Source organism: Heterodontus francisci, chromosome 19, assembly GCF_036365525.1.
Source record: "Heterodontus francisci isolate sHetFra1 chromosome 19, sHetFra1.hap1, whole genome shotgun sequence".
NCBI classification, from domain to species: domain Eukaryota; kingdom Metazoa; phylum Chordata; class Chondrichthyes; order Heterodontiformes; family Heterodontidae; genus Heterodontus; species Heterodontus francisci.
The window spans coordinates 35,306,623-35,328,902 of record NC_090389.1 but is presented as its reverse complement, the minus strand read 5'-3'; the positions used below and the strand labels follow the sequence as shown (position 1 = coordinate 35,328,902).

Below are 22,280 nucleotides of genomic sequence, written 5' to 3'. Positions count from 1 at the left end.
TCTACCTCACCACCACCTCTCTCGAACCCTCCATTGTCTTTAAATTATCAGACTCCTTCTCTAACTTCCAGTGCTGGATGAACAGAAATTTTCTCCAAATAAATATAGGGAAGAACAAAGATATTGGGCTGGATTTTAACCGGCGTTGGGTTTTTGGCGGGCCTGTTCCGTTCCTATCTTCATTGCCCCCCCTCCACCGTTCCTGGCATCAGAAAGGCTTTAAAATCCAGCCCATTGTCTTTGGTCCTCACCACAAACTCCATTCCCTAACTATCAATTCCATCCCACTACCTGGCAACTGTCTTTGAAGCTGAAACAGACTGTTTGCTAACTTGATGTCATATTTAACCTCGAGATGAGTTTCTGACCATATATCAACACCATCAAGAAGACCAATTGTTTCCACCTCTGTAATATCAATCGACTCTTCCCCTCCCTCAGCTCATCTGCTGCTGAAAAGCTCATATATCTCTTTGTTACCTCCAGACTTGATTATTCCAATGCACTGCTGGCCGGTGTCCCATGTTCTACCCTGCGTAAACATGAGGTCATCCAAAACTCTGGTATTCATGTCCTAAAATGCACCAAATCCTGTTCATCCCTGTGCTCACTGACCTCCATTGGCTCCTGGTTAAGCTAGGCCTCGATTTTAAAATTCTCATCCTTGCTTTCAAATCACTTTATGGCATCTGCAATCCCTAACTCTGTAATGTCCTCGAGCCCTGTAACCCTCTGAGATATCAGTGCTCCCCCAATTCTGGCTTCAAGAAATCTGATTCTAATCACTCCACCATTGGCAGCCTAGGCCCTAAGCTCTGGAATTCCATACCTAAATCTCTCCACCTCTCTATTCTCTTTCCTCTTTAAGATGCTTCTTAAAACCTACTTCTTTGACCAAGCTTTTGGTCTTTTTTTTAAAAATTCGTTCATGTGATGTGACCGTCTTTGGCAAGGCCAGCATTCGTTGTCCATCCCTAATTGCCCTTGAGAAGGTGGTGGGGAGCCGCATTCATAGAATCATAGAAATTTACAGCATGGAAGGAGGCTGTTCAGCCCATCGTGTCTGTGACAGCCGACAAGTAGACATACGGCCTAATCCCATTTTCCGGCTCTTGGTCCTTAATCTTTTAGGTTACGGCACTTCAAGTGCATATCCAAGTACGTTTTAAATGTTATGAGGGTTTCTGCCTCTCCTACCCTTCCAGGCAGTGACTTCCATATCTCCTTGAATCACCTCCAAACCTCCTACCTCTTCCTCTAAATCTATGTCCCCTGGTTATGGACTCCTCAATCAAGGGCAACAGGGCCTTCCTATCCACTCTATCCCAACCCCTCATTGTTTTATAAACTTCAACTAGGCCTCCCTCAGCCTCCTCTTTATCAAAGAAAACAACCCTAGCCTATCCAGTCTTTTCTCATAGCTAAAATTCTTCAGTCCTGGCATCATCCTCATAAACTTTCTCTGTACCCTCTCGAGTACAATGACATCTTTCCAATTGTGTGGTGACCAGAACTGCATGCAGCACTCCAGCTGTGGCCTAACTAGTATTTTATACTATTCCAGCACAACCTCCCAGCTTTTATATTCTATGCCTCAGTTAATAAAGGCAAGTGTCCCATGACCACATTATCTACCTGTTCAGCCACCTTTAGGGATTTGTGGACATGCACTCCAAGGTCCCTCTTTCCTCCACACTTCTCAGTATTCTACTATTAATTGTGTATTCCCTTGCCTTCCCCAAATGCATTACTTCACACTTCTCTGAACTGAAATCCATTTGCCACTCTTCTGCCCACCTGACTGGTCCAGTGATATTTTCCTGCCATCTACAGATTTTTCTTCATTATCAATCACATGGCCAATATTTGTATTGTCTTCAAACTTCTGAATCATACTCATTACGTTCAAGTCCAAATCATTTATTTACCACAAAAGCAAGGGAACTGCTACTGAGCTCTGCACAACCCCACTGGAAACAGCCTTCCTGTCACAAAAGCACCCATCAACCATTACCCTTTGCTTCCTGCTTCTGAGCCAATTTTGGATCCAACTTGCCACTTTGTCTTGGACCCCATGGGCTTTTACTTTCATAACCAGTCTGCCATATAAGACCTTATCAAAATCCTTGCTAAAATCCACATAGACTACATCAAATGCAAAACCTCATCTACCCTGTTTGTTACCTGCTCAAAAAATGCAATGTTAGTCCGGCACGACATTCCATGAACAAATCTGGGCTGACTGTCTTTGATTAATACGTGTCTTTCTGAATGAAGATTTATCCTGTCCCTCAGAATTTTTTCCAATAATTTTCCTATCACCGAGGTTAGGCTGACGAGCCTGTAATTACTCGGTCTATCCCTTTCTCCCTTGTGAAACAATGAGACAATGTTATCTGTGCTCCAGGCCTCTGGCACCACACCTGTAGCCAAAGAGGATTATACAATGATGGTCAGTGCCTCTGCTATTTCTTCTCTTGCTTCCCTTGACAGGTGAGGATACATTTCGTCTGGGCCTGGGGATATATCCACTTTCAAAGATGCTAAACTCCTTAATCTTTCTCACACTCCTCCTCCCTGACTGCAATGTTGGGATTGTCCCTCTCTTTTGTGAAAACAGACGCAAAGTATTCATTAAGAACCATACCAAAGTCCCCCAACTCCACAGTTACTCTTATGATCCCGATTAAGCCTTACTCTTTCTTTAGTTATCCTTTTGCTCTTCATGTATTTTTAGAAAAATCTTTGGGTTTTCCTTGATTTTACTTGCCAATATATTTTCGTGCCATCACTTTGCTTTCCTAATTTCATTTTTAATTTCACCCCGACACTTTTTATACTCCTCCAGGTTTTCTGCAGTATTGAGCCCTCAGTATCGATCATAAGATTCCCTTTTTTTCTTGATCCTCTCCCCCTTGACATCCAGGGGGCTCTGAACTTGTTAGTCCCATCTTTTTTCTCTAAGGGAACATACTTGCTTTGAACCCTCACTACCTCGTCCTTGAATGCCTCCCATTGAACCAGAGCAGTTGGACAGCAAGTGAAATAAATGAGGGGGAAATAGTAAATAAGGCCAGTAAGACTAAGAGGAAGAACTGGCAGGTAGATGTTGCAGAGCACAGCGGGACTGCTGGTCTGAAGTGCATTTGTTTCAATGCGAGAAGTATAACAGGTAAGGCAGATGAATTTAGAGCTTGGATTAGTACTTGGAACTATGATGTTGTTGCTATTACGGAGACTTGGTTGAGGGAAGGACAGGATTGGCAGCGAAATGTTCCAGGATTTAGAAGCTTCAGGCGGGATAGAGGGGGATGTAAAAGGGGTGGGGGAGTTGCATTACTGGTTAAGGAGAATAGCACAGCTGTTCTGCGGAAGGACACCTCGGAGGGGTCATGCAGCGAGGCAATATGGGTGGAGCTCAGGAATAGGAAGCGTGCAGTCATGATGTTGGGGGTTTTCTACAGGCCTCCCAACTGCCAGCGGGAGGTAGAGGAGCAGATATGTGACAGATTTTGGAAAGATTTAAAGGTAACAGGGTTGTAGTGGTGGGTGATATTAACTTCCCCGATACTGACTGGGACTCACTTAGTGCTAGGAGTTTGGATGGGGCAGAATTTGTAAGGAGCAACCTGGAGGGCTTCTTGAAACAATATGTAGATAGTCCAACTAGGGATGGGACCATACTGGACCTGGTATTGGGGAATGAGCCCGGCCAGGTGGTCGAAGTTTCAGTAGGGGGGCATTTCGGGAACAGTGACCATAATTCCATAAGTTTTAAGGTACTTGTGGATAAGGATAAGAGTAGTCCTCGGGTGAAGGTGCTAAATTGGGGGAAGGCTAATTATAACAATATTAGGCCGGAACTGAAGAATTTAGATTGAGGGCGGCTGTTTGAGGGTAAATCAACATCTGCCATGTAAGAGTCTTTCAAACGTCAGTTGATTAGAATCCAGGACCAGCATGTTCCTGTGAGGAAGAAGGATAAGTCTGGCAAGTTTCGGGAACCTTGGATAACGCGGGATATTGTGAGCCTAGTCAAAAAGAAAAATGAAGCATTCGTAAGGGCTGGAAGGCTAGGAACAGACGAATCCCTTGAGGAATATAAAGACAGTAGGAAGGAACTTAAGCAAGGAGTCAGGAGGGCTAAAAGGGGTCATGAAAAGTCATTGGCAAACAGGATTAAGGAAAATCCCAAAGATTTTTATACGTATATAAAGAGCAAGAGGGTAACAAGGAAAAGGGTTGGCCCACTCAAAGACAGAGAAGGGAATCTATGTGTGGAGCCAGAGGAAATGGGCGAGGTACTAAATGAGTACTTTGCATCAGTATTCACCAAAGAGAAGGACTTGGTGGATGATGAGCCTAGGGAAGGGAGTGTAGATAGTCTCAGTCATCTCATTATCAAAAAGGAGGTGGTGTTGGGTGTCTTGCAAAGCATTAAAGTAGATAAGTCCCCAGGGCCTGATGGGATCTACCCCAGAAAACTGAGGGAGGCAAGGGAAGAAATTGCTGGGGCCTTGACAGAAATCTTTGCATCTTCATTGGCTACAGGTGCGGTCCCAGAGGACTGGAGAATAGCCAATGTTGTTCCTTTGTTTAAGAAGGGTAGAAAGGATAATGTAGGAAATTATAGGCCGGTGAGTCTTACATCAGTGCTAGGGAAATTATTAGAGAGGATTCTTCGGGACAGGATTTACTCCCATTTGGAAACAAATGAACTTATTAACAAGAGGCAGCATGGTTTTGTGAAGGGAAGGTCGTGTCTCGCTAATTTGATTGAATTTTTTGAGGAAGTGACAAAGATGATTGATGAAGGAAGGGCAGTGGATGTTATCTATATGGACTTCAGTAAAGGTCCCTCATGGCAGACTGGTACAAAAGGTGAGGTCACACGGGATCAGAGGTGAGCTGGCAAGATGGATACAGAACTGGCTCTGTCATAGAAGACAGAGGGAAGCAGTGGAAGGGTGCTTTTCTGAATGGAGGGATGTGACTAGTGGTGTTCCGCAGGGATCAGTGCTGGGACCTTTGCTTTTTGAAGTATATATAAATGATTTGGAGGAAAATGTAGCTGGTCTGATTAGTAAGTTTGCGGACGACACAAAGGTTGGTGGAGTTACGGATAGTGTTGAGGATTGTCAGAGAATACAGCAGGATATTGATTGGTTGGAGACTTGGATGGAGAAATGGCAAATGGAGTTTAATCCGGACAAATGTGAGGTAATGCATTTTGGAAGGTCTAATGCAGGTAGGAAGTATACAGTAAATGGCAGAACCTTTAGGAGTATTGACAGGCAGAGAGATCTGGGCGTACAGGTCCACAGGTCACTGAAAGTGGCAACACAGGTGGATAAGGTAGTCAAGAAGGCATACGGCATGCTTGCCTTCATCTGTCAGGGCATAGAGTATAAAAATTGGCAAGTCATGCTGTAGCTGTACAGAACTTTAGTTAGGCCACACTTAGAATATTGCGTGCAATTCTGGTCGCCACACTACCAGAAGGACGTGGAGGCTTTGGAAAGGGTACAGAAGAGGTTTACCAGGATGTTGCCTGGTCTGGAGGGCATTAGCTATGAGGAGAGGTTGGATAAACTCGGATTGTTTTCACTGGAACGACGGAGGTGGAGGGACGACATGATAGAGGTTTACGAAGTTATGAGTGGCATGGACAGAGTGGATTGTCAGAAGCTTTTTCCCAGGGTGGAAGAGTCAGTTACTAAGGGACATAGGTTTAAGGTGCGAAGGGCAAAGTTTAGAGGGGATGTGCGAGGCAAGTTCTTTACACAGAGGGTGGTGAGTGCCTGGAACCTGCTGCCGGGGGAGATGGTGGAAGCAGGTACGATAGCGACGTTTAAGAGGCATCTTGACAAATACATGAATAGGATGGGAATAGAGGGATACGGTCCCCGGAAGTGCAGAAGGTTTTAGTTTAGGCAGGCATCAAGATCGGCGCAGGCTTGGAGGGCCGAATGGCCTGTTCCTGTGCTGTACTGTTCTTTGTTCTTTGATCTGGCATTGATTTACCTTCAGCTAACTGTTTCCGGTCCACTTTATCTAAATCACATCTCAGCTTAGTAAAATTAGTATTGCCCCCAGTTGAGAACTTTTATTCCTCGTCTATCTTTGTCCTTTTCCATAACTATGCTAAATCTAACTGAATTATGATCACTTCCATCAAAGTGCTCCCCAGCTAATATCCCTTCCACCTGCCCATCTTCATTCTCTAAAACTGAGGCCCTCTCTTGTTGGGCTTGCTATGTACTGGCTAATAAGGTTCTCCTGAATGCAATGTAAGAATTTTGTTCTCTCTGTGTCTTTCTCACTAAAGCTACACCAGTTACTATTACGATAGTTGAAATCTCCCACTATTACTGCCTTATTATCTTTGTACTTCTCAGAGATTTGCCTGCATATTTGCTCTTCTATCTCCCACTCTGTTTGGAGTCTATAATATCCCCCATTATGTGATTTCTCCTTTCTGTTCTTCAGTTCAACACATCTGGCCTCGTTTGATGATCCTTCTATCATATCATCCCTCCTCACAGCGATAATTGTTTCTTCAATCAATATTGCGACCCCCCCCCCACCCCACTTTTTTATCCCCCTCTCTATTTTGTCTGCAAACCCTGTAACCAGGAATGTTGAGCTTCCAGACCTGCCCTTCTTTCAGCGATAACTCAGTAATAGCTATAATCTCAAACTCCCACATGTCAATCCATGGTCTCAGCTCATTAGCCTTATTCCCTAGACTTTCTGCACTGAAGTATATACCATTTAGCACTGCCAAACCTCAGTAATAGCTATAATATCATAGTCCCATATGTCAATCTTGTTCTCAGCTCATTTGCCTTATTCCCTCGACTTTGTACATGTAAGTGTATACCATTTAGCACTGCCAAACTCCCTTGTTGTCTATTTTCTAGCCTTTGTTTCCTCTGTCTTCTAAACACACTTGCTAATTTTCTGCCTTCCATATCCAACTTTACTTCTGTCACTTCTGAATCTACTTTCATGTTTCTATTCCCCTGCCAACCTAGTTTAAACCCTCACCAACATCACGAGTAAAACCTCCTGTGAGAATATTGGTCCCGGCCCTGTTGAGCTGCAAACCGTCCGGCTTGTACAGGTCCCATGCCCCCAGAAGCAGTCCCAATGTCTCAGGAATCTAAAGCCCTCCCTCCTACACGATTTCTTCAGCCACATTATCATTAGCTGTATCTTTCCATTTCTGTACTCACTAGCACGTGGCACCAGGAGCAATCGGAAGATTACTGCCTTTGAGGTCTTGCTTTTTAATCTCTTTCCAAGCTTCCTAAACTCTGCCTGCAGGACCTCATTCCTCTTTCTGCCTAAGTCATGGACGACAACCTCTGGCTGTTCGCCCTCCCCAATCAGAATGACCTGTAGCCGTGCAGTGACATCCTTGACCCTGGCTTGACCCATCCTTTTTGAACCGCTGCAGTCTATGTTGTGTATGTACACCCAAAATGCTGTTGGGGAGCGAGTTCCACGTTTTCGACCCAGTAACAGTGAAGGAACAGCAAAATATTTCCAAGTCAGGTTGTTGTGTGACTTGGAGGGGAACTTGCAGGTGGTGGTGTTCCCATGCGTCTGCTGCCCTTGTCCTTCTAGGTGGTAGAGGTCACGGGTTTGGAAGGTGTCAAGCTACTTGAGTAAAGATGGAACTGCATTCACCCAGGCAAGTGAAGAGTATTCCATTACACTCATCATTCGTGAATTGTGCCTGGTGGACAGGCTTTGGGGAGTCAAGAGGTGAGTTACTCACCACAGAATTCCCAGCTTCTGACCTGCTCTTGTAGCCACAGCATTTACATTCCTGGTTCAGTTAAGCTTCTGCTGAATGGCAACCCTCAGGATATTGATGGTGGAGATTCAGCAATGGTCATGAATGTAAAGGGGAGATGGTTAGATTCTCTTTTGCTACAGATGGTGATTGCCTGGCACTTGTGTGCATGATTGCTACTTTCCACTTATCAGCCTAATCCTGAATGTTGTTCAGGTCTTGCTGCATGCGGGTACGGACTGCTTCAGTATCTAAGGAGTTGTGAATGGTACTGAACACTGTGCAATCATCAGCAAACATCACCACTTCTGACCTTCTGATGGATGGAAGGTCATTAATGAAGTAGCTGAAAATGGTTGGGTCTAAGACGCTACCCTGAGAAACTCCTACAGCAATGTCCTGAAGTTGAGATGATTGCCCTCCAACAACCACAACCATCTTCATTTGTGCTAGCTACGACTTCAACCTTCCCCGATTCCCATTGACTTCAATTTTGCTAGGTCTTCTTGATGCTGCAATTAATCAAATGTTGCCTTGATGTCAAGGGCAGTCACTCTCATCTCACCTCTGGAATTCAGCTCTTTCTTCCATATTTAGATCAAGGTTTTAATGAGCTCTGGAGGAACCCAAAATGAGCATCGGTGAGCAGGTTATGTCTGACTAAGTTCTGCTTAAGAGCACTGTCAATGACACCTTTCATCACTTTGCTGATGAATGATAATAGACTGATAGGGCAGGAATTGGCTGGATTGGATTTGTCCTGTTTTTTGTGGGCAGGTCATACCTGGGCAATTTTCCACATTGTCATGTAGATGCCAGTGCTTTAGCTGTACTTGAACAGCTTGGTTAGAGGTGTGGCTAGTTCCAGAGCATGCGTCTTCAGTGCTGCAGCTGGGATGTTGTCAAGGCCCAGATGGATCATCCACTCGGCACTTCTGGCTGAAAATGTTTGCAAATGTTTCAGCCTTGGTTTTTGCACTAACGTGCTGAGCTTCCCCCATCATTGAGGATGGGGATGTTGGTGGAGCCTCCTCTTCCAGTTAGTTGTTCAACTGTCTCCCACTATTATTGACAGGATGTGGCAGGATTGCAGAGCTTTGATCTGATTCGTCGGTTGTGGGATTGCTTTGCTCTGTCTATCACATGTTGCTTCTATTGTTTGTCATGCATGCAATCCTGTTTGGAACTTCACCAGGTTGGCAACTCATTTTTTGGTATGTCTGTTGTGGCTGCTGGCATGCTCTCATTGAACCAGGGTTGGTCTATTGGCTTAATGGTAATGGTAGAGTGAGGGATATGCCGGACCATGAGATTACAGCTTGTGAATACAATTCTGGTGCTGCTGATGGCCCACAGTGCCTCATGCATGCACAGTTTTGAGCTGCTAGATCTGTTCTGAGTTTATCTCATTTAGCATGGTGGTAGTACCACACAACACGCTGGAGAGTATTCTCAGTGTGAAGATGGGGGCTTTGTCTCAACAAGAACTGTGGGATGGTCACTTCTACCATGAGTGTCATGGAGAGATGCATCTCTGACAGGTAGATTGGTGAGGACAAGGTCAAGTAGCTTTGTTCCTCTTCCTTCACCATCTTCTACAAGCCCAGTCCGGCAGATGTGTCCTTCAGGACTCAGCCAGCTTGGTCAGTAGTAGTGCTAGAGAGGCAGTCTTGGTGATGTTCATTAAAGTCCTCCATGCAGTATATGTTCTGTCCCCTTGCTTCCCTGTGTGCTTCTTCCAAGTGGTGTTCAACTGATTCATCAGCTGAGGGAGAGCAGTAGGTACTAATCAGCAGGAGGTTTTCTTGCCCATGTTTGACTTGATGGCATGAGACTTCATGGGGTCTGGAGTCAATGTCGAGGACTTCCACGGTCACTCTCTCCTGACTGTATACTACTGTGCCACCACCTCTGATGGATCTGTCCTGTCGCTGGGACAGGATACACCAAGGGATGGTGATGGAGGAGTCTGGGACATTAGCTGCAAGGTATGATTCAGTGAGTATGATTAAGTCAGGCTGTTGCTTTACTTGTCTGTGGGATCGCTCTCCCAATTTTGGCAAAATTCCCCAGATGTTCACGAGGAGGACTTTGCAGGGTTGACTGGGCAGGATATGCCTTTGCTGTTTCTGGTGCCTGGATTGATGCCAAGTGGTCCATTTGTTTTCATTCTTTTTCAGCTTTTCTGTAGTGGGTTGATACAACTGAGTAGCTTGCTAGGCCATTTCAGAGGACAGCTATGAGTAAACCACATTGCCTTGGGTTTGGAGTCATACGTAGGCCAGACCAGGTAAGGAAGGCAGATTTCCTTGCCTAAAGGGCATCAGTGAACCAGATGGGTTTTTATGACTGTCCTATGTGCCCTAATAACTCCTTATGCAGCTTGATATCTAATTTTGTTTGTAACGCTCCTGTGACCTTGGGATCTTTTACTACCTGAAATGTATTATCAAAATACAAGGTGCTCCATATGAAGGCGATGGCTCATCTAGATATACAGATCACTAAAAGTAGCAACACGAGTTAATAAGGCCATAAAGAAAGCAAACAAAGCACTGGAATCCATTTCTAGAAGGATAGAATTGAAAAGCAGAGAAGTTATACTAAACTTGTATAAATCTAGGCTCGGCCACCTTTGGACTAATGTGAACTGTGCACAATTCTGGTTTCCGGATTACAAAAAGGGTAAAGAGGCACTGGAGAAGGCTCAAAATATTTCCTAAAAAGATACCAGAACAGAGAGGTTATACCTATCAGGAAAGATTAAACAAGATGGGTGTTCTTTTCACGAGAAATATGGCATCGAGGAGCCCTAGCAAAACTGGAGTCAATGGGAATCAGGGAGAAAACTCTCCTCTGGTTAGAATCATACCGAGCACAAAGGAAGATGGTTGTGGTTGTGGGAGGTCAATCATCAGTGCAGGAGTTCCTCAGGGTAGTGTCCTAGGCCCAACCATTTTCAGCTGCTTCATCAATGATCTTCCCTCGATCATAAGGTCAGAAGTGGGGACATTTGCTGATGATTGCACAATGTTCAGCACCATTTGTGATTCCTCAGATACTGAATCAGCCTGTGTCCAGATACAGCAAGACTTGGACAACATCCAGGCTTGCGCTGACAAGTGGCAAGTAACGTTCACACCAAACAAATGCCAGGCAATGACCATCTCAAACAAGAGAGAATCTAACCATCTTGCTATTCCGTGGTATTACAATTGCTGAATTCCCCACCATCAACATTCTGGGGGTGACCATTGATCAGGAACCGAACTGGACTAGCCACATTAATACAGTGGCTACAAGAGCAGGTCAGTGGCTAGGAATTCTGCAGCGAGTAACTCCTCCTGTCTCTCCAATGCCTGTCCACCATCAACAAGGCACAAGTCAAGAGTATGATGGAATACTCTCCAATTGCCTGGATGGGTGCAGCTGTGCAATAACAGCCTGCAGTGTCTCAGATACTTGGGGTTGAGATGGAAAGTAGTGAATTTCTGGGGGTTATTCCTCAAATGAGTCATGAATGGACAGAAGGGAGTGTACTGAAAAATACCTGGGAACAGTGGAGGTGGAGTGGAGGAAAGGTGAGGGAGAATGGTGGATGAAGTTGGAGGAATTGGGGAAGGTGATGGGGAAAGAAAACAGCTGGTGAGGTGGAAGAACGTGGCTTGAAAATATCTGAAGACTTAGACATAGTGTGCCAGCAGGATACAGCAGTGCTGGAGGAAGCAGGCAACTTAGATGACAAGAAAGGCAGCCAGATCAAAGAAATGCATGGCAAACATCTGAAAATTGGACCAGCATGCCCTCCTATTGGAGAGCTGAGTAGGAGAGATGGTTTGTCAGAGGCTAGAGACCCATTAAGAATGAGGTCCACACTTTGTGAGTGATTCCTTTGCAATGAAGAAAGATGTTTAACAACCCCACTAAAGCAGCCAAAATAAGGCACCTAACTGCCTTTCCTGACCATTCGTTGCAGTGTCTTTACAAGTACTCCTTCATTCATTACCATCACAGTGTCAGAAGAGTCAGACATGAATCTGACACCGGGGACCAGATGCCCTGCAGAAGTCAGGTCTTGGCTCCAGAGCCTGTGAACTCACAGTTCTGGGATATAGCTCTAAAAAGGTGCTGCATGAGTATCTATTACACTCACATGGGGCGACTGAGTACAACCTCAGAGGACCTGAGTCAAGTGGTAGGGCTCAAAGTTAAGTCCAATGCTAATCTCAGTGCCAGTGTCTGAGAAGGAATTGGCACAAAGCTGTGCTACCTGGAATAGGTGGTATTACCAGGAGCATTCATATCCCACTCTCCTGATAAAAAGGCTTCAAAGATCAGTTAGCACATCCAAAGGATGTTTTGACTGCTGACCCTCAAGTCAGAGAGAAAATGATGGAAGGTGACCTGTAAGTGCTTTAGGTTGGCATCTCTCAGGGGCTTTAGGTTCTAACTGATACTGTTAGGCTGACTTTTTCTCCAGGACCCAGTAAAGCCAAATTTTGCAATGCCATTCCCTCTCTTGAAGACACCTGATATGACCTTTCTAGCCAGGCCTCTTAGTTGCCTACTCATGTAGATGCCATAATACAACACCAGATTGTCTATGACCTGCAGTAGTGAAGCAGCCTATTGAGGAGTCTTTTCAGGTCTCAGAAGCCCTGAGATGAAGGTCACCTCAACCAGTAGAGGCTCATGATACCAAAGCGCAGCAAAGCATGACTAGCATCCTCAAAAATATTACCACAGCCTCAAATAGCTTTAAGAGCAGCCACAGGCACCAGAAGTAGACATGGTAGTACAAGAAACACACCATAAATGTATATGTGTACAATAAAACCACAGTGGGATATTAAGATCAGCATTGTGAAGTAAGCCTGTTCTTTCTGCCTTTGGGTCTGTTTAGAGATCAGATAGTAATGCTCATTTTGGGTTCCGTCAGGGCCACGCAGCTCCTGACCTCATTACAGCTTTTGTCCAAACATGGACAAAAGAGCTGACCTCCAGAGATGAGGTGAGAGTGACTGCCTTGCACCATGGCAGCATTTGACCCAGTCGGGCATCAAAGAGCCCTAGCAAAACTGGAGTCAATGGGAATCAAGGGGAAAACTCTCCACTGGTTGGAGTCATACCTAGCACAAAGAAAGGTGGTTGTAGTTGTTGGAGGTCAATCATCTCAATCCCAGGACATCGGTGCAGGACTTCCTCAGGATAGCATCCTCGGCCCAACCATCTTCAGCTGCTTCATCAATGACCTTCCCTCCATTATTATGTCAGAAGTGGGGATGTTTATTGATTGCACAATGTTTCGCACTATTTGCGATTCCTCAGATAATGAAGCAGCCCGTGTCCAAATGCAGCAAGAACTGGACAACATCCAGGCTCGGGCTGATAAGCAGCAAATAACATCTGCGCCACACAAATGCCAAGCAATGACCATCTCAAACAAGAGAGTATCTAAACATCTCCCCTTAATGCTCAATGGAATCCCCCCCACTGTCAACATTCTGCGGGCCACCATTGACCAGAAACTGAACTGGAATAGCTATATAAATACTGTGGCTACAAGAATAGGTCAGAGGCTGGGAATTCTGCAGCGGGTACCTCACCTCCTGACTCTCCACCATGTCTGTCCACAAGGCACAAGTCAGGAGTGTGATGGAATACTCTCCATCTGCCTGGATGGATGCAGTTCCAACAACACTCAAGAAGCTCGACGCCATTCAGGACAAAGCAGCCCGCTTGATGGCACCCCATCCACCACCTTCAACATTTACTCCCTTCACCACTGATGCACAGTGGCAGCAGTGTGTACCATCGACAAGATGCACTGCAGCAACTCACCAAGGCTCCTTCGACAGCACCTTCCAAACCCACGCCTTCTACCAGCTAGAAGGACAAGGGCAGCAGATGCATGGGAACACCACCACCTGCATGTTCCCCTCCAAGCCGCACACCATCCTGACTTGGAACTGTATTGCCGTTCCATCACTGTTGCTGGGTCAAAATCCTGGAACTCCTTTCCTGACAGCACTGTGGGTGTACCTGCACCCCAAGGACTTCAGCGGTTCAAGAAGGCAGCTCACCATCACCTTCTTAAGGGCAATTAGGGATGGGCCTAGCCAGCGACGCCCACATCCCATGAACAAATAAAAAAAATGGAACACACAGTTCCTTCTATGTATCCTTACTGTGCTGCTGCCTCCTTAAGCAGACTTCTTCTGAAACATCATTGAGGGAGTGGCGTGATTTAGAAAGGCTCCTCAATAGGCTACTTCACGAGGACAATCATAATCAAGATGTTCCTGTGTCCTGACATCTACAGGAGTAGGCACTGAAGAGGCCTGGCTAGAAAGGAGAACTCCTAGTTGGTCATCTTCTACTTTGGTGTACTCTTACCTTGGAGGTCTTTGTCATTTCTCTTCTTGTTTCTTATGTTCTATCTTGTTTGTAAGGACATATATGGGAATACCTGTAATAAACCCCATAGTAAGGGGTCTATTATAGGTGTATCAGAACCAAAACAGTTCTCTAACTGAAACTATTAAAAAGCAGGTTACAGAAGTCCATCTTAGCAGCATGGATGAGATTTTTTTTTTCTCTAACCACTCCATTCAAAGCTGATAATGTGGACCAAGATTGTAGACAACAACAACAATTTATATTTAAATAGCGTCTTTAACATAATAAAACATCTCAAGGCGCTTCATATGAGCATTATAAAACAAGATATGACACTGAGCCCAAAAAGGAGATATTAGGTCAAATGTCCAAAAGCTTGGCCAAAGAGGTATGTTTTAAGGAGTGTCTCAAATGAGAAAAGTGAGGTGGAAAGTCAGAGTGGTATGGGGAGAGTACACCAGAGCTTGGAGCCTAGGCAACTGAAGGCAAGTCTACCAATGGTGGAGTGATTTCAATCAGAGATGCACAACACAAGAGGCCAGAATTAGAGGTGTGCAGATATCTTGGAGGGTTTTTGGGCTGGAAGAGATTACAGAGATAGGGAGGGGTGAGGCCATGGAGGGATTTGAAAACAAGGATGAGAATTTTAGAATCAAGTTGTTGCTTGACTGGGAGCCAATATAGATCAGCGAGTACAGGGCTGATAAGGGAACAGACTTGGTACGGGCAGCAGAGTTTTGGATGACCTCAAGTTTACAGAGAGTAGAATGTGGGAGACCAGCCAGGAGTGTGTTGGAAAAGTCAAATCAAAGTAACAAAGGCATGAATGAGGGTTTCAGCAGCAGATGACCTGAGGCGGGGAGAAAGCCAGGCGATGTCATGGAGGTGGAAATGGGCAGTCTTAGTGATGCCATGAATATGAGGACGGAAGCTTATCTCAGGATCAAATGTGACACCAAGGTTGCGAACGGACTGGCTTAATTTCAGACTGTTGCTAGGGAGAGGGATGGAGTCGGAATCTAGGAAACACCGTTTGGAGTGGGGACCAAAAGCATTGGCTTTAGTCTTCCCAATATTTAATTGGAAGACATTTCTTTTCATCCAGTACTGGACGTGTGATAAGCAGTCTGATTTTTTTTTGGCAACAATGGAGGAGTCGAGAGCAGTGGTGCTGAGGTAGAGCTGAGTGCCATCACATTCAAAGCTTCTGAACTCAACCACTTCCTTAGTTAACAAGTCATACAGTTCCTTATGCTTAACTTAAATCCTGTGCAATTCTGGAGTAAAAGCTGAATTTCTGGGATGGCGACTTTGCCCACATTATCAGGGGTCAGCAACGTGTCCGTACACGAACACCAGTGTCCTTGGTAAAAAATGTTGAGGTCCATGACTGGTAATTTCAAGGTTGAGAAATTTCCCATTGGCTGCTTCTTTCTGACCAGACTGGCTTACAAAAAGAAAATGCAAGTGTTTGTTTCACAGCTGAATTGGAATTTCTATGCTCAGATCTTTGTCAAATGATAATGAACATTCTTTTCCATATTCACAGCTGACAAGTGTTGAGAACAGGAACGGCAGCTTCCGAAACTTGGACAGATTTGAGGTTTGCCGGCAGGCTTTTGAAAAAAAATCGGGACCTGCACAAAAACCCCAAATCTGTGTGAAGTTTGGAAACTGCTTTTGCCGCTCTCAGCAACGGTTGGAGGGGGAGGGGGGCAGAGAGAAAGAGAGTGGCAGAGAGAGAGGGCAGAGAGAGAGGGGATAGAGCATGAGAGAGAAGGGAATGGAGACAGAGAAGGGGACAGAGAGAGAGAGAGAAAGAGGGACAGAGAGAAAGAGGGGAAGGCAGAGAGAGAGAGATGGGCAGACAGACAAAGAGAGATGGGCGGACAGAAAAAAAGGAGGGGACAGAGACGGGGAATGACACAGAGAAGGGGGACAACACAGAGAGGGGAGCAAACACTACAGCGACATGGGAAAACACAGAGGGGGGAACACGGGTTGGGGGGGAGCACAGTGAGGGTGGGGGTGAGAGACAGACAACCAGAGAGAAAGGAGGGAGAGAGAACGATCAAGATCCCTCATGACAGATGGTCATCTATCCGGAATACTCTGCATCGCTGCAGCATGTGTGCAGGCAGACATTGACTTCTTGTGCAAGCAAAGAAATTCTAGGTATCTCACTAAATCATTCTCCAGCATAGTGAAGAGAAAGAAAGTCAATAAATTAGCCTTCTCATTTAAGGCTTCTTTGCAAAAATGCACATGTGTTATTTTGATGAATAGTAAGCTAAATTTTTAATGCATTTATCTTGCAGATATTGTGTCACCGGCACCCTATGTAAGGCAAAAATTGTCAGGTCGCCCCCCAGGTGAAAAGAATGAACATCCCTGCTCCAAGCCTCTAAACTTGTGTTTTAAAATAACCTCGCAGGTAGGTTATTTTAAAACACAAGTTTAAAGGCTTGTGTTACATAAACTCATTTTAAAATGGAAAAAGTCACTTAGAGAATGTCTCGATTTCTACACTCTGGAATGCATTACTTTCACTTGGAACACAAGCTCAGTAACTTGTTGAAAGTTGCTGGATTTCTACTTCTATATAAATGTCTGCTGCTATCCATTTGGAATTGCATTGTTTCAGAACTTGTATTGAGGTGAAAGCAAGCACGAAAATCCAAGGAATCTCCAGAAGTCAGCACGGTAAGTTCCTCATGAATACAAGAGTACGGTGTAATGGGGCTGAGTGATATTGGCAAAAACAGATGCTGCTGACCCATACACAATAATAAATGCAATGTAACAGATAACTTTAATAACCTTAACCAATGATGAACTGTCTACGATTCCTTAACAAAATCTATGCTGCATTTGCAGTTTTAAAAACTGTCGGGGAAGACATAGTAAAATTTTATTATGTTTCAATGGCCATCTTAGAAACAATCATTAACTGATTTTTTTTTTTTACTGTAAATTGGATTAAGGGACATGTTTTACAAGTATGACAAAGATCAGTAACTGCAATATGTATCATTTACTGTCCAGATTGAGGGCAGATAACCTGAGTGGCCAATGTCATTTGAAAGTTGTACATTATAATTACATTATGTTAAAAGTACACCTTTGACAACAGGTAAGAGATTTGGCTTGGACATCAGTTGGTTAGTCTGCAGTACAATCTTACAGATACTGACTTAACTTTTTGTAATTGAATAATACATGCAGTAACAACTGTTCAACTTTTTTCAGAAAAAGCTTTTTGTTAATAACAACCTTGTCAGGATTGAATCAGAATCAACAGTGATAAACTGTGATATATACTAAAGTGAATTTAAGAGAATTGCTTTATTGGAGGAACTGAAGGGCACTTTTTATTTGTAATTGTGTTTATCTAATTTTGTCACTAGCTTTGGTGAGTAAATTACATTTTGTCCATGCAGAATGCTGTTGTTTCTGTATTTCAGAATCCAGGACCTAGTTTAACAGCCTGTCCAGATAAATAAACTAGTCTTGGCTACCTACTGTTAATCTCTCTGTCCCTTCCTGTCCCACTCTGCCTTTCTGTTTTACATGACTCTTCTGAAGTACTATCTGCTCCATCGTATAAAATTCTCCTGATTTGGAGATCACTGCCCTTTTGTTGGCTGCCCTGTCTTCAGACATAAATTACAAGCAAGTGGAGAAGTTGCACAAACATTGACCATCACTGGTTAAATTGTCTTGTGACAATAGCAGTGTGAGAAATTGTCTGTCTTCCTATTGCTGATTTTTCTACTGCCTCACCTCAATAACCACAATAACAATCCTCTCCTTGAGTTTCATGGTTTACTGGATGGATTTGAACTCCTGACATAGTGTGAATCCAATAAGGTCCATCTACAACCCCATGACATGATGTAGCTAGCTCTATTCTGTCAACAAAAGTAATTTGCATTGGCATTGCATGCTATTCTGCTTGCAAACTAGATAATACCGTTGTACTGCTGTACATTGATGCTTGTATGCTTAGCTACTTTATTTATAGGAAGAAATGTATTTTAAAGTGGACTGTGTTTTGATGGCATTAGATTGGCTGTACACTTTACAAACAGATTAATTGCTCCCATGCCCATGTTTAAGTCAATAATTTTGTCAATGTTCGCAGTGCAACAAGTTGGTGCCTATCCCTGCTCATTATCCCGTCATTTGCATGCGTGCATATCTTGTACCAGAATTTAGCATATATTTTAGAATGGGTATAACTCCAACGTACCAGACTTACAACCCAAATCCCAGAACTACACTATTTTTCTACCAAACAATATTGGACTGCCAGGCCCATTATGTTCAACTCCTCAAAGCAATCTGTCAGCAGGTGAAACATAATAAATACCTGTAGAATGTGGTGGAGGGCCACAAAGCAACACAACTCCTTGTCCCTCTCGAACAGACACATTATTTCTTGATTTTCCTTTGAAGTTTTCAAGATCTGCACAAGAAAGAATGAAAGAGAATACCATATGTAAAATCATGCCACTGTGAAACTAAATATTGCTACTTTCATTAAAATGCATACTAAACGGATTTAAAGAACAGTTGAAGGACACACATATTTCTGTGATATATTAAAAGGCTTGCATTATAGTGCACACTTCCAGTGTGCTACCTGTCACACTTTAGCTTATCCTCTGGCTCACCAACACCAAGGGAGATACAGCATTCTGTACTAAATAATGCATCAGTGCATAAATTGTGGATACAAAAGTTATATGCACACTATGTTATGTGTTCAGCCTTTTAAAAATGCATGAACACTCACAAAGTTAAATCAGGGATCCCAAAAGACCAGTCCACAAATGTTGTGGCACGAAGAAATACAGAACCAGGAAGGATTGTAGTTACACCCTGTGATGTCTGGAGTTAGCTGATGCTGGGACTGCCACAACTGTCCTTAGTGTTATTTGGTCAGGGACCTGAATAACATCCAGAATTCCCACATTTCATTGCTGTCTTCTGCAGGTATTTGTGGGGCAAAATTAAGGTCTGGTTTGGTTCTGTTGTCCCACAGGGAAGTTGAATAACAAAAACACTCATTATTCAGGTTTGTGCACACAGACTGACCTCTTCAGCAGATCTTCGAGGGTAACGTCCCTTGATTCTTAGGTCATGCAAAGGATGAGTTTTACTGATCCTAGCTCTTCCCTTAATTTATTTCATGTATCACCATCAGGATACTCAACTCCTTCACTGAGCCATACCTGTATGTGATATTGGGCTGAATTTTAATCGCACGCCGCATTCCTCAATGGCTTGCTTTCAACTCGATGGCCTTCCGACAAAGGGCCTCAAGCCCTTCAGTTACACTGTAAAATTTAAAGGTCCTGATCTCCAGGAATTAAAAATAAAATGTTATGTCAGGTGTCAATCACGTATCCCACTCCACAATGGGTAAATCATACATTAATTGTCCTCTACCACCATGATAACATTTTATATCATGAACTTTCCCCCTTAACATTTGTTCCCTTTGACCCTCAACCCCTTCCCACTATCCCCAAGGCCAATAATAAATGTTTTCCCTGCTCCTCCACCTCTCCCGCCCTGAAAATTTTATTCCTCCCCCCTCCCCACCAGGTTCTCACCTCGGAAGTCCATGCGGAGCTCCGAAGGCACGTGAAGGCCGAACGGAGTCCGTAAAGTTGGTGTGGGACATCCGCCGCCTGCAAGTAAGTTTATTAGCACCTCATTTATGTTCATTTAAATATGCAGATGAAGGGCCCGCTGCCATGTGGTGTGGGGGGCCGCACTGAGATCCCCCCGCCGCCGGTAATATGTGGCAGGCCCTTCTTGACGTCGCGGGTCGAGGCGGGCCTTTCCCCGCAAAATTATACCGGCCCCAGCGCCGTGACCCATGGTGTCAAGGGGCCGGTAAAATTCAGCCCATTATCTTGAAATATTTTCATTCCCCTACACTCCTGAAGATATCAATCCCAGTCAAATTACAGTTTTATAGCATCAATCAACTTCCCTTATCTGCCCTAGGCAATCATGTTTCATGTGTGAATCTGCACAACCACAGTTTTATCATTTACTTTACGCAAATGAGGTAGTACAACAGCTAATTCCAAGAAATCACTGGGCACTTGAGTATGAGTAAAAAGGCAGTAAACTTATTAAACCAGATTGGTGGCAAGTCCTGAAGAATGCTACCGACTATGCCTACCACGATAGAGGGACAGGTGGACAGGTAATGGATAAGTAGATAGATACATGGAACTTTCATTTATATAGTGCCTTATGATCTGGAGACAATTACTAATATTATGGTAATAAAGCTACTCAAATGAAAGACTATTGATTCATCCCCCACTACTCAAATTTCCCAATTTTCTTCAAGTTAACCTGCATGTAATCGTTTGCTTAATTTAAATAAATGATTTCTTTTGAAAAATAAGTGATAATTAGAGACATTTTTTCAAAATTGTTATGACCAGGTGAGCAAGAGGTCTAGGGTACCCGTTTAGCCTTCACCTGGTCTTCCTGTAACAGGGTTTAATTTAAACACCGTATTTTAGCTTCCTCTTGGTGAATCCTCATTCACCGCTGTCCAATTTTAAGGCAAAGAAACCAGCACTTTAGGCTTTCTCAGGTTTAAAGAAGAAAAGTGCAATTTTATTAAACTTAAACACTAATTTGGTTAACGCCGACGGATACACGAAATGCCCACGCTAGCATGCACACGCGATACACACATGCAGATACAGAAGGAAAAGAGCAGAATAAAATAAAGTGGAAAAGTTTGAGGCAATATCTGAAGAGTTTTTTTGTTATGGTTCTTTGAGCTCACTGTAGATTCCTTGATTGTAGGTGGATCTTATTTTTGTTGGGGCCCAGTATTTTTCTTAAACCTTGTTCACTGAAGCGAGACTTTTCTCGGTTAGTCTTCATGTGTCTTTAGTGGATTTGGAGTTCCGTGAGAAAGAGATGGGAGCAGACAGGAGACAGGAGGTCTTCTTCAGTCCAGGAGCATTCTGCTTTCTGCCTTCCAACTCTCTGTGGCCAGTTCAAAAGAAAACCTTCCAACAGCCAGGTAGTCATGTGACCAGCTGGTCTAACCAGTCCTGGCCCTTGTGGATTGTATTGGAGCAGGGGATAGCTCCTTTGTTCCAATTACTGTCTGTTAATATGCAAAATATCCAGGGGGCTGGAAACCCCTTGTCATAGACCTTCCCTTCTTCCCAGCAACAATTTGAAATTTAATGTCAATCTGGCGAAATTAATGTGCCTCATTCTTGGCAGGTGGGGGGCCTGCATGACATAGGTTTAAAGAAGAAAAGTTGAAATTTATTAAACTTAAACTCTAATTTGGTTGGCGCCTATGGATACACGACGCGTCCACGCGAGCATGCATACGTGATACACACATGCAAATAGACTCAGAAAAGAGCAGAAGAAAAATAAAGTGGAAAAGTTTGAGGCAATATCTGAAGAATTGTTGTTACAGTTCTTCGAGCTCACTGTAGAGTCCCTGATTGTAGGCATATCTTGCTTTTCGTTGGGGCCTAGTATTCTTCTTAAACCTTGTTCACTGAAGGAGACTTTTCTCTCTTGGGGTTCATGTGTCTTTAATGAATTCAGAGGCTTGTGAGAAAGAGATGGGAGCATACAGGAAAGATCTTCTCAGTCCAGGAGCAAACAGACACTCTCCTCAAACTCTCTGTGGCCAGTTCAAAAGAAAACCCTGGAACAGCCAGGTAGTCATGTGACCAGCTGGTCTAACCAGTCCTGGCCCTTGTGGATTGTTTCCTCCTTAGCAGGCCCTGGAATGTGCTTCCTCACCTTCAATGCCTGTTAGTATGTAAATTTTTTTTACAGGCACGGCTGATCTGTTTAACAAGTCCTTTCTTCACTCGAGTAACAGTTTAAAATCAATGTTGGTGACAAAATTGATGTGTCTCATTCTTGGCAGGTGGGGGCCTAGCATGACAACATTATTCTAATAACTTAATCTAAATGAAAGAAATTCTAAATAAAATAATGCTTTGATCATAATTATAATATTGGAAAATATTTAAGAATTTGTACGACAAGCTTAATA

The 22,280-nt window shown here is 43.8% G+C and overlaps 1 protein-coding gene across 3 annotated transcripts in view; it reads right to left on the bottom strand.

Annotated features, from left to right (window-relative positions):
• Positions 1 to 22,280, bottom strand: part of LOC137380015 (contactin-4-like) — a 1,659,092-nt gene that overhangs the window by 987,821 nt on the left and 648,991 nt on the right. For all 3 annotated transcript variants that reach the window (XM_068051491.1, XM_068051492.1, XM_068051493.1), the window contains exon 5: positions 18,576 to 18,671. In XM_068051491.1, coding sequence (XP_067907592.1) covers positions 18,576 to 18,671 — 96 coding nt within the window. The remainder of the gene's footprint in view (positions 1 to 18,575; positions 18,672 to 22,280) is intronic.